Below are 13,249 nucleotides of genomic sequence, written 5' to 3'. Positions count from 1 at the left end.
CCACGGAACCAATCCAGTTTTCTCGCTCCCTTCAAACTGGTAGGGGCGGACCCATTCAAATCAGAAGGCAACGGACCCATCCGGCTTTCTCTGACAGTGCCTACTTCCCGGTCCTCCAGTTACGCCCAGAGCGCCCCGGTTCATTTCAGCCCCTGCCGATACTAACCATCAGGGTCCATACCAACTGATAAGAACAGATACTACACTTGATCTTAGCCAAAAGGCCGAGAATGCATCTCACATGCGCAGTAGGTGTATTTTGGTCCAACTGTCACTTCTGTTGCACAATCTGATGGGTAGCTGCATTCTGATAGAACACAGGCACAAGCTGAGATATGGGTAGACAAAGGGGTGCGACTTATGCGATTTGGAACTGTCAAATCACATGACAAATTGCACCGGCATGACAAATTGTACCGGCATGAACGGGTCAATAAGAACATATTTGTCTTATCAACAAGAACATATTTGCTGCTCTGTCCTTTTTTTCCAATAAGAGACACTGGTTTACTGCATTGCCTTTTTTAGTCTTATATACCTTTGTCAGAATGTCACAGTGTTGCCAAATAATGTTAGTCTGATGTGATGTTATAATATATTTGATCTGACACCCTTTTATAAAAAAAAAAAAAAGAAAACTTGCCACTTGCATTAAATGTAAACATTAGAACTATGTGAAATATGTGCAAGTATCATTTACATTAGTAAATATTAATATTTATCCTCACAGAGTTTCCAGTAATTTATAATGGCTTCAGGAATACTATGAATTTTTCCAAGGAGACAGTGGAAGCATTAATGGAGGTAACACCATATTTTGAAGAGCCACCTAACCCAACTGCTTCTGATGAAACTTCCACTGCAATGTCCATTGAAAAATGCAAGATGTTTGTGGGTTCCTTTGAACTGTTAAATGAAACCTATTTACCTCAGTATGGGGACGTATCAAGCTCTGAATTTCAGGCAGTTGCTCAGCGTATAAAGACTTTGGTAGGTTTAAACTTTTCACTAATGTGTAATTTGGTGTACTAACACAAACAGATATACCAATGCATATGTATATTAAAAGGCCAGTTGACACCAAAATGAGGTGAAGTAGTTATCGGTAAAGCATGAGGCAGACCCAGGTTTCTTATGTGTTTTGGATTCTCCAACAGTAAGATCTCTCTCTCATAATTACTAACTCCACTCTTATCCACCTGGGGGCTTGGGTGTTCCTACCTACCTTGTATGTTCCAGCTTCATCTGTTTCACTCTCCAGAATTCAAAATAAATATAATAAAATCCAACAGGGAGAGTTGGTTCGTTGGCCTTCCCCAACTACATATTTACAATCCAAGTGTTGTTTTTGGATATGTGACATCCCGAGGTCCTTCTTCTTCTTCTTGTCTAAATGAAGCAGAGAATGATGCTCACATAGTGAAATCAGTGCCATTCACTGCAGCATTGTTAAACTAGGCCAGGATAATTAAGCAATCCCATAGGGTGTGTTCATGACAGCCTGGGCTTACAGCAAGTTTTTTCTTTTTTTGAGTCATGTGCAAAAAACAAAACACCAAAGTGTATCAAAAAAGGACACTAGGGAGTGTCAAATGGTCCGGAAGAAGAAGAACCCCTCCCTGACCTCCCAGTGCACAGGACTCCTGATGGAGGAAGGACAAACTCAGGTCCAAGTTGTCAAAAGGCATGGTGGACCCAACTGTGCATTATCAGTCTAAGCCAACCAATGAGTATTGGGTGGTTGCCTCTCCCGAAGAGAGACAGGAACCTAATGGCTAAACATCCTTCCTGTAGACTTCAGGTTTAGCTTGAAGACCCATACACTAAAATTCTTGAGTGAAAAGGTGCGATACTATGGCTTATGGCCTGATGACAAAAAGTGCCTCAGTCTCAGACAGAAGGCCTAGCCCATAATGCATGATACAGAAAAAAAAGCCTTGTTGTCCTGGCTTAGTGCTGTTTCACACAGTAGGGTTCCAAAGCCCTGCTTACAGAAAGTGGGTTCAATGGCACTATAGGAAGATACGGTCTGTGTCATTAGGGTACAGCTGGGGAGAAGTTGAGTATTGCAGTGAGAGCCTAATTTTTGTTATTTTAACACATGAGCATCTGCAAATTACAAAAAAAAAACATACACATAACACTACCTATGTTTGCACACCTCAGAAAACTGTAAATACCAAATCTGGGACACTTTTTAGCTCATTCCCCAAAATCCTAGGGTGATTCACATACCAATGCTCATGTTTAAGGGAAGCCATGTCCATACAGACAGTACAAGAAGCTGCCATGTCTTGCAACAACAGGGTTACTGCAGAAAGGTACAAAAGCCTTTACTAGGCTCGCAGCATGAACTTAAGTACTTATTTTTCTGAATGTCTTCCTGCCGGAGGGTGTTCTTTACACATGCAGAACTCACCTCTATCAGTTATTAGCCACTGTGGGTCAGAAGGAGGAGGCTCACAGCTGAAAATTCATGAGTATCCTAGCTTCTAATTCTTAGCTGGTAACCCGGTGAAAAGTCATCTGTATACTTCGTAAAACATAGCATGTATTCCACTTACATAACCTTTACAATGCTTGTGGAAATAAAGCTTATAATGTGATACAGAACAGGTGCACTTCTGATATATAAGCTAGCAGTGATTACATAGCGCTGCATTGTAGTCATCATAATGGTAGGAGAACTAACCTGTTTGTAAGTACATAATGAAAAGAACAGAGCATTGTAAAATAAATCTAAGACAAGAACATTGGCTGAAAAGATTTCCTTCTGAAATGGCAAAGCAAGCATATCTCATCACCACTGGCTTCACCGTTTTAGCCTTCCATCCCGATATCCTCTTTTTGTATGAAAACTACCAATGTCACATCAACTCCCTCCATTTGAGTTTTCATCTCCCTCACCATGTACACCACATACCTCTTTAATTCATACAGTACATCTATTTTTCTCTTACAATATTATTGTACGAATTATAAATTTAATGTGATCTTGTAATTGCCCCTTCAGAGCAAAGTAAACAGTTTGCTTTTTGAGATGGTAAGAAGCAAATATTTGTCTTCCTCTTGCTCTTCTGAGGCACAAAAATATGTATCTTTGTCCCTTGTTTACACAGAAACAGAGCACTTGGTGGCTGATTGCCCATTTACCAAGCCTGAGTGCCCATTCACACCTGAGTGTTTTGTTGTACAATTCCCAAAGCACAACACCACTTAGGATGAAGAATCTAATTATTTTCAATGGGCCCTTTCACACCTGAGTATTATGTTGCTTTTTGCCTGTTGCAAAAAGCTCAAAAAAGTACATGAGCTTCTGTGAGGCAGAATGAAAGGAAAAGGGGAACGGTAATAAGCCCCCTTTTCCTCATGGGAGAGTGGCTGGGGAAATAGGTAGAATAGTTCATGAGGTTATTTTTCCCTCTTTTTTTCCTCAGGTAAAGAGGGAGGGATTTTCTAGGTATCCTGAGGGAATAGAGGTAGTGGGAGTGACATTGCAGGGGTCAGAGCACCTATAGGAATAGGTTTAGGATAGAAGATTCTAGAGCCTTTTGAGACCCTATATAAGGTTGAGCTCTCCTCAGAGGGGCTCATTCGCCTCAGAAAATTCAGCAGTGTGAATTCCCCATCCCCCCCCCCCCTTGTCGCGGCTGTTAAAATATTATATGGTGGTGTCACCTTTTGCTATAGCAAAAGGGGACGATTTTATATTTTATAAGTGGAAGTTGATGCTTTAACCACTTTACCTCCGCTCACATGGAGGCTACTGCGGCACTTTGCCACGATCCCGTCCAGCGACGTAGACCTACGTCGCTGGACTCCTCCCCCTGTAGGCGGCGCTCGCGCGCCGCCGGAGGCGCGCTCCCGCTGTGTTCAGTCACAGCGGGAGTCGGGCCAGGGGAGGAGCAGCGGCGATCGCCGCTGCTCTGCCCCGATCGTCGGGGAATCGTGTGAGGAGATCCGCCCGCCTGTGTAAACAGAGCGGGCGGATCTCCATAGTGACAGGGAGTGACAGATCGGACTGTTCAGCATAGCTGGACATCCGATCTGTCCCTGTCTCACAAAGTCACCTCCCCCCACACGTCAGTAAGCACCAGGCATACATTAACCCCTCCCTCTCCAATAAAATTAACCCCTTCACTGCCAGTGTCATTTTTACAGTAACAGTGCATATATATAGCACTGATTACTGCAGTAATGTCACTGGTACCCCCAAAAGTGTCAAAAATGTCAGTCAAGGGTCCGATCTGTCCGCCGCAATGTCGCAGTCCCGCAAAAAAAATCGCAGATCGCTGCCATTACTCGTTAAAAAAAAAAACACCAAAAATGACAGAAATCTTTCCCGTAGTTAGTAAACGCAATAACTTTTGCGCAAACCAATCAAAATACGCTTATCGTGATTTTTTTTACCAAACATAGGTAGCAGAAAACAAAATGGCCAAAAATTTAAAAAAAAATTGATTTTTACATTTTTTTGGGGGGGAATTTCATATAAAAAATGTGAAAAATATTGTTATTTTTTCAAAATAAACGCTCTTTTTTTGTTTATAGCGCAAAAAGTAAAAATCGCACAGGTGATCAAATACCACCAAAAGAAAGCTCTGTTTGTGGGAAAAAAAGGACGTAAATTTCGTTTGGGTATGGCGTCGCACGACCGCGCAATTGTCAGTTAAAGTCGCACAGCGCCGAATCGCAAAAAGTGGCCTGGACGGAAGACAGCAAAATCCTCCGGTGGTAAAGTGGTTAAATGAGATTTCATTTATCCGGCCTGAGCTGTGGTGGCTAGGCTGTTGAGTGTGTTGAATTGTTTAATTATATATTTATTTATTGAACGTTTTGAAAAGAAAATAAACTATAATAAACGGCCGCGGCCTATATATTTCCAAGTAATACAGGTGTCTGCTTTTTATTTATTTAAGTAAGTATTAGGATGTTATTGGATCCTGCCTACTGTCCCATAACACTTAGGCCCCACCTAACCCTTTCCATGTCATGATGAACGTATGCCATATGTTGTCAGTAGTGATGTTTTTACACACACTCCTAGCTTCTACAGCAGCTGTGTGTGAGAATGGGTTCACACTGGATTGTGGAGCGGCTCGCAGCAGGAGGTCTGGTGCATCTCATTCACCGCTTCAGGTCCGAATTCAGTTCGAGTTTTTGGCTGAATTCGGACCTGAAACGGACCAGAAGACACACACGAATTTCCTGCAAGCTGCTTTGCAGCTGTCCCAGAGATGTGTGAACAAGGCTCCATTGAGAGTCAGTCACACTCTCCTGACATGCAAATTGGATACGGGGAAACCCACTCCAATTCGCACCAGTGTGAACCCAGCCTAAATCTGACAAGCAGACGGTTGGCTGTACTGCTGTCCAATCACTTCCACACCTCCCTTCCTCCACCCCTGCCGTTTTTCCTCCAGGCTCTGCGTTCCCATCGGTGGACCTGGGACCAACATAGTGGGCGCTGCTGGGTAGAAGGGAGGGAGAAAAGCAAAGAACCTTCAATTTAGACTTTTTTTGTGCGTTTGTAATTGTATGTGTGACTTGTAATACATAGTTACATAGTAGTTAAGGTTGAATAAAGACAACAGTCCATTCAGTTCAACCTGTGTAGGTGTGTGTGTCAGTGGCGATATTCATTTCCCATATCGCTGAATATAGTGTTCTTTGAGATGCACGTAAGCTTTAACGAGCAGGGTCCTCTAGTTCCTCCTGTTTTGAATTGTATTGTAACTGTATTGTCTTCCCTCACATTGTTAAGCGCTGCGCAAACTGTTGGCGCTATATAAATCCTGTATAATAATAATAATGCATGTCCAAGAGTCTTTTAAAAGTATTGATACTCCCCACTGATAACACCAATTGTGGAAGAGAGCAGTGTTCCCTTTAGCCTGCGCGCATGCGCGGGCGCGCAGTGTGAATGAAGGTCCCGCGCAAGCACCTATTCAAACCGCGCAGCCGCAGACGTGGCGGCCGTGTAGCAGAGCGTGCGCCGCGAGAGCACGCCCATTGTGTGACAATAGCGAATGAAAATTCGCTATTGTCACACGGATCCTCCTCCTGGCCAATCAGGGAGCGGGTCCTCCCGCTTCCTGATTGGCCGAAAGGCCAACTTCATGCCATTGGCCGAGGAAGAGGCGCCGGGACTCGGGGAGTCAGGAGGACTGAGGAGAGGCAGGAAGCCGGGGAATGAACTGAAGAGAAGCTGCCGCCCGTGACCATGAGGTAAGTGCACGGGGGGGGGGGAACACTGGCATCTCTACATTGATTTGGGGACAATGCTGTGGGCACTCTGCATTAATTAAAAACTGAAAAAATGGCAGAACCATTACTAGACTCGGGACTGAAGAGTCTCTACATTGAAAGGGGGCACACTGGCATCTCTACATTGAAAGGGGGCACACTGGCATCTCTACATTGAAAGGTGGCACACTGGCATCTCTACATTGAAAGGGGGCACACTGGCATCTCTACATTGAAAGGGGGCACACTGGCATCTCTACATTGAAAGGGGGCACGCTGGCATCTCTACATTGAAAGGTGGCACGCTGGCATCTCTACATTGAAAGGGGGCACACTGGCATCTCTACATTGAAAGGTGGCACGCTGGCATCTCTACATTGAAAGGGGGCACACTGGCATCTCTACATTGAAAGGGGGCACACTGGCATCTCTACATTGAAAGGTGGCACACTGGCATCTCTACATTGAAAGGTGGCACACTGGCATCTCTACATTGAAAGGGGGCACACTGGCACCTCTACATTGAAAAGGGGCACGCTGGCATCTCTACATTGATTGGGGGCAATGCTGTAGTACTCTGCATTGATTGGGGGCAATGCTGTAGTACTCTGCATTGATTGGGGGCAATGCTATGGCACTCTGCATTGATTGGGGGCAATGCTGTGGGCACTCTGCATTGATTGGGGGCAATGCTGTGGGCACTCTGCATTGATTGGGGGCCACAGAAAAATGATCAAACGTTGACCGGTCCGCGGCGATAAAAAGGTTGGGGAGCACTGCGCTCAGAAATTTTTTTATTTGCTCAGCCCAGTAAAAAATTAGAGGGAACATTGGAAGAGAGTACCACATTCTTACCGCCCTGACAGTGAAAAACCCCCTACGCAACTTAAGGTTAAACCACTTCTCCTCTAATCTCATTGTGTGGCCACGTGTCCTTTTACACTCTCTTAGACTAAATAGTTTATTTCCTATGCTGAGATCGCCATTGAGGTATTTGTAAATTGCTATCATGTCCCCTCTCAGACGTATTTTCTCCAGGGAGAATAAGTTAAGCGCATGCAATTGCTCCTCGTAATTAAGGTCTTCCAATCCCATAATTAGTTTAGTTGCCCTTGTTTGGACTCTCTCCAGTTCCAGCACGTCCCTTCTGAGGATTGGTGACCAGAACTGGATAGAATACTCCAGATGTGGCCGGACCAGAGTTTTATAGTACAGAAACAGAAGTGTGAGTTTTTCGGTCCATAAATATTTAAATAGCAGCGCTTAAACACAGGTAAATACACGTTTTCCTAACATTTTTCAAGTGTTTTGTGACAAAAAAATGCGCAATTATGCCCCAAAGGAGCTAATGTACTTTTTTTAGCTTCATTTGACAAGCAACATAATGCCCAGGTGTGAACGGGCCCAATGGGAATCTTCGTCTTGAGCTTTGTTACACTTCGGGAATAGTGCCACAAGACACTCAGCTGTGAATGGGCGCAAAATAAGGTATTTATTTCAGTTATACAATCTGTAAATCAAATACAGTATATTATGCAACACTTTACAGACAACAATGTGAGCAATTGACATTTGCTTTGGTACGTGGGCCTAAATCCAACAGCTAACAAGCAGCCTTGGTGGTACTCAACAATCTTTCATCTTGTTAATTAATTGCAGTTTCACTGAATTTCTATTTAATTTCTTTCAGCTGAATAAAATGTTGATTAACAGTCCACTATACTCAAGCTACAGAAATGCATCTCTGTTTTCACTAAGGTAAAGTTTATCATCTCTTGCAAAAGAAAGTATTTACCAGCCTTTCTGAACTTACTTCTCTAGAGGAACCCTTAAATAAAAATGTCTGTGTTCGGGGAACCCCTATTAAAATTAATTAATCTAGGGTCAGTGGGAAAAATGCTCAGTACATGGTGGTCAGTGGGAAGAAAGCTACCCTTACAGATGGCTAATAAGATCACTGTTGTCATGACTCTGGCTCTGCCAAATGGCATTGGACCCTAAACCATGAAGGCATCATCAGATGGGAAGTCAATCAGTCACAACTCAAAGAACCCCTAGCAAGCTCTGGAGGAACCCAAGGTTCTAATGAACCCTGGTTGAGGCTGTGATGTCACTACAAGGGTTCTACTATGTATATGTGGTATACCAAAGCTGCATGAGTACAGTGACTGTTGTATATTGTAGAGGTAATGGGAAATGTCATGATCCTGTCTAAATTGTCCCTAGTATGTGTATGTATGAATGTGAGTTAGGGACCTTAGATTGTAAGCTCCTTTAGGGACTGATGTGAATGTATTCTATATGTAAACGTTGGTGCGTAAATTGATGGTGCTATATAAGTACCTGAAATAAATTGATAAATACATTTGTGTTTCAGATCTGATCCGACCATTGCCTATTTCCAGTTGCTGTTTTGCAACAAAAGCAATACATGGAGTGGAATCAAAGCTGATGCAGTGGCTAAGATCTTGCAAAGTTACAATATAAGCCAGCAGCATGGCAATATTTCAATAAATATGTACAGTGTTGCCGTTGGAGGTAATATTCTGTTTTATTTATGCACACTTAGAACCAATCTGTTAATAAAAGAGGAATTTACTCTTTTTTGTAGGAATGCCACTGATATTATTTTATAAAACAAAAAGTAACATGCAAAGTATGGCAGCCTACAACAGCACATAAGAATTTGTGTGGTTTAACCCTCTGGCACTGGAGCCTCCCGGTAAGGGGTTTTAGATGCTGGGAGGCGGGGCAGGTTTTGTGAACATGTGACTGCCGTGACTGGCTGTCAGAGCGGTCGCAAAATCGGAAAGCTCTCGATCCCAAGTAGAGATCGGGATCTTTCTGTTGGTTGCCGGTAAATGCTGGGAGCGTGCACTGCACGTGTTAAGGGCCACCCACTGAGAGGCTGCAAATGTGCAATCAGCTGGCACCAAGGAGTTAATCTGGCAACAGAAACTAAACACTTTTATCAATTGTTTCACTTTGTACGTGATTGCTGTTCTTTACAATGATTCGTAAAATAAGCCAGGATGAGTTCAAAAACCACTGTAGATTGACAGGTGCTGTAGAGCCGCCTTTTTTAACCAGGGTGCCTTGACAAAACGCCTAAAAATTGGCCAAAAATGTTATACAAGCCAGCGTGTGGATGAAGCCTGCCTTTTTTTTTTTTTTTTAAATTTAATTTATTTATTCAAAAGGAACACTGAAGATATTCCATTACATCATTTCAAATACAGTCCACGTTATATAACATTTGACAGATGGTTATTTCTAACATCCTCTATCATATCAGTTTTAATCAAATTTACTGGACTTAATTATTTCGGTTAACTAAGATCATCGGAACTCTCCCTTGTCCCTAATATTTTCTATTTTTTTTTTAAACAAAGAAGAAAAAGCAAAAATGGGGAAAAGAAGAAAGAGAGAAAAAAAAAAAAAAAAAAAAAAAAAAAAAAAAAAGAAAAAAAAAAAAAAAAAAAAAAGGGGAATTAAAAATTAGAGTCTCTCCCTCTCCTCCCACCTCTAGTATCAAATTAACACGTTCACCATTTATCACTTATCTCACTGAATCCATCTTCTTCATAGTGCCCACAGCTCTGTTTGACCCAGAAGTCAGATTCCACAATGAAATTATTTCCACCGTCTCCTTAATCTCATACTCACACATATTCTTAATTAAAGTCCTACATCCACCTATTTCTATACTTCTTATTACCTTAGGCCTTCTCCGCTTCATCTCCTCTATTCCTCTTCCCTGTTGTATCTCTCTCCAAGGGCATCTAATCTAAACAGATAGAGAAGTTCCCTCCCCCCTCCCTCCTCCAACTCCCGCTATACCTAGTGAGGAGTGTACACAATGGGGGTGGGGCCAGGTATACCTCCTCATCTGTGTAGTCCCCTAAACTCCCTGTAACTAAGTGGGGGGGAGAGTAAATTACTCACTTTTAATAGAGGGTGATCTTGGGGGTTATATAAGTGGGAGCTCCTTACCCAAGGGAGTCTATCCTATATTTGATGTTCCCTTTACTCCAAACAGCATCCCCTCAATTTCCATTATCTGAGTACCATTAACCTCCCCTAAGCGTTCCCTATTGTGTTCTCTCGTATCTCCTATATCTGTGTATTCCTGTGTCATGTGATACTATATATACTTTTATAAATAACATTGGTACTCTAGAGCCACCAATGATTAACAAATTTTGCTGAGTACTATAAATGTAGTGCACCTGTGATTTTAGTTTAAGTATTGCGTCAATAAATATGTTTTCTGTAAATGTGATAAAACTGAATATAATATTTGTGCTGAACAAAAAAAAAAAAAAAAAAAAAAAAAAAAAAAAAAAAAAAAAAAAAAAAAAAAAAAAGGGGGGGGGGGACTTTGTGAGTTTGTGAAAATTAAATCCAATTGTGACTCCCACACCTTCTTGTGAAAAAAAAAAGAAAAAACTCATTTGTGAGGAAAGGAAGGAAAAAAAAAAAAAAATAAATAAATAAATAAATTTTTTAAAGGGGAGGGGGGTACTCATTAATGTAATTATTATGCTCTCCTTGCTGTCACAGTGTCATATATATGTCTCTCCCTGTGGGTCTCATATCCCCCATATCCCCTCAATTATTATATTCTCTCCTTCTCCCCTCCTCCTCTAATCTCCAGATTCTCACTGACTAGGGGGTGGTGGAATAGATTCTCCCTTCATCTGAGGCTATGAACTGATTCCATAATGCCCATGTTTTGGTATACTGTCCATGTTGATCTCGTGTTGATAGAATCAGATCTTCATACTTATTCATTTCTTCTACCTTACTAATCCACATCTTAATAGTCGGCGGGTTAGAATCTCGCCAACACAAGGGGATGCAGGCTTTTGCAGCATCTAATAGATGACGAATAATAGAGTATTTATATTGCCTATCTGGTATATCTGGAGCATGGAAAAGAAAAAAAATTGGTTCGTCAGGTATTGTGCGTTCAATAAATTTCTGAGAAATCTCTCGCACTTGTCTCCAGAATTCCTCTAATCTAGGGCATGTCCAGAAGATATGTAATAAAGTCCCTTTTTCCTCCTGACAGCGCCAACATCTATCTGAATTATGAGGTGAAAATAAATGTAGTCGTGCTGGTGTATAGTACCATCTAGATATCAATTTATAATTTGTCTCCTGAACCCGAGTACAGATGGAGGATTTAAACGTAAATTTTAATATGTGTTGTAATTGTCTTGGTGAAAACTTATAGTTTAATTCTTTCTCCCAACTATCTATATAGGGTGGTCTATAGTCTGATATTGGGGTACCTATAAGAGCATAAATCTTTGATACTACATGAGATATCGTACCTGTTTGTGTGCACATCTCCTCATAGGTGGTTAGTGACCTATCGAATTCCTGTGGGGTATGTTGTGATTGTAAAAAATGATGGAGTTGGAATGCTTTCCAATAGTCTAGTCCAAACCCCTCTTCGGTGGAGGTCAATGTATCCATCGACACCCAGTTTCCTGATTTCAAAAAATGGGATGCCTGGTAAATCCCCCTATCTCTTAATCTACGGAAGGTTTTCTCCTGGTATCCCGGGACGAACTGTGGGTTCCCCAGAACAGGCATCAATGGAGAATGTCTTGTTGAAAAAAACGGATTTCGAAAAATTTTTGCACATATCCGGATCGTTGTTCCAATAGTCGGGTGGCGTGTCATATCTCGTGGCAATGACCCAGAACACCATGGTGATCTATTCAGCGGTATGTCACATTGCGCCTGCTCTATACTAGGCCAAAGTTTAATCTCAGTGTGGCGACACCAGTCTATTAGTCTACCTAAATGTACTGCATAATAGTATTTTAATATATTTGGGACCGCTAATCCTCCATGACTTTTAGGCAGATAAAGTAACTGTTTCTTAAGTCTCGGTCTCCGTTGGGTCCAAATAAATTTTGAAAATACTACTTGTACCTGTCTAAAATAATTAGACGGGATCGAAATGGGTAAGGCCTGAAGAAGATAAAGGAATTTTGGTAAGATGTTCATTTTTAATATATTACAGCGTCCAAACCAGGAACTAAGTCCTGTACGCCATCTACGTAATTGGTCGCTTATTTTATTCAACAATGGTGGAAAATTCATCTTGAATACCTGAGAGGGCACTGATGGTAACAAGGTCCCCAGGTATTTCAAGGCCAATTCTGTCCATTTCAAATTAAAATTTGTATGCAATTGTGCCTTCAAAGGCTGTGACATCCCTACTCCCATAGCTTCTGACTTACCCAGATTGATCTTTAAATTAGACACTGCACTATATGAACTAAATTCCTGTAATAAGTTCGGTAAGGAAATCACGGGATTTGTAAGGGTAAATAACATATCGTCTGCATATGCAGAAACCTTCTGTTGAATACCTGCCAGTTTTATGCCACTGATGTCGGGGTTATTTCGAACAGTACACAAAAAGGGTTCCAAAGTAAGAGCAAATAATAAGGGTGACAATGGACATCCCTGTCTTGTGCCGTTCGAGATGCCGAAGCTCTCTGAGAGTACCCCATTTACTTTAATTCGGGCCGAAGGGGCTGAGTATAACTGTAATATCCATTCTCTCATCCTGTCTCCAACTCCTACATGTTGTAATACCGCGGACAAAAAGTCCCAGTTAACCCGGTCGAAAGCTTTTTCAGCGTCTGTCCCGACAAATATACACGCTTGTTTTGAATCATACGCCACGTGCAGGAGGTTTAGGGCTTTTACGGTATTATCCCGTGCCTCTCGTGTAGGTACAAAGCCCACCTGGTCCAGATGTATCAGGTCAGGTATATGTGGTTGTAGCCTGGAGGCAAGGATTTTTGAGAATAATTTCAGATCTACATTTAATAACGAGATAGGTCTGTAGCTAGGGCATACTGTAGGATCCTTCCCTTCCTTTGGCAATACAGTTATATGTGCGCGTAATGTATCTCTATGAAACGGGGTATCTATATGTGATTTATTAAATAGATCTATCATTTGTTGCCCAAGA

At 41.9% G+C, this 13,249-nt stretch overlaps 1 protein-coding gene across 1 annotated transcript in view; it reads left to right on the top strand.

The window, feature by feature from the left end:
• Window positions 1-13,249, top strand: part of LOC309547840 (transmembrane protease serine 11D-like) — a 90,726-nt gene that overhangs the window by 53,581 nt on the left and 23,896 nt on the right. The window contains exons 4-6 of the mRNA XM_082247845.1: window positions 731-990; window positions 7,937-8,004; window positions 8,624-8,784. Coding sequence (XP_082103971.1) covers window positions 731-990; window positions 7,937-8,004; window positions 8,624-8,784 — 489 coding nt within the window. The remainder of the gene's footprint in view (window positions 1-730; window positions 991-7,936; window positions 8,005-8,623; window positions 8,785-13,249) is intronic.

The sequence above is a fragment of the Pelophylax lessonae genome, assembly GCF_965119305.1.
Source record: "Pelophylax lessonae genome assembly, chromosome: 2".
Taxonomy (NCBI): Eukaryota; Metazoa; Chordata; class Amphibia; order Anura; family Ranidae; genus Pelophylax; species Pelophylax lessonae.
This window is presented reverse-complemented; position numbering and strand designations above follow the sequence as displayed.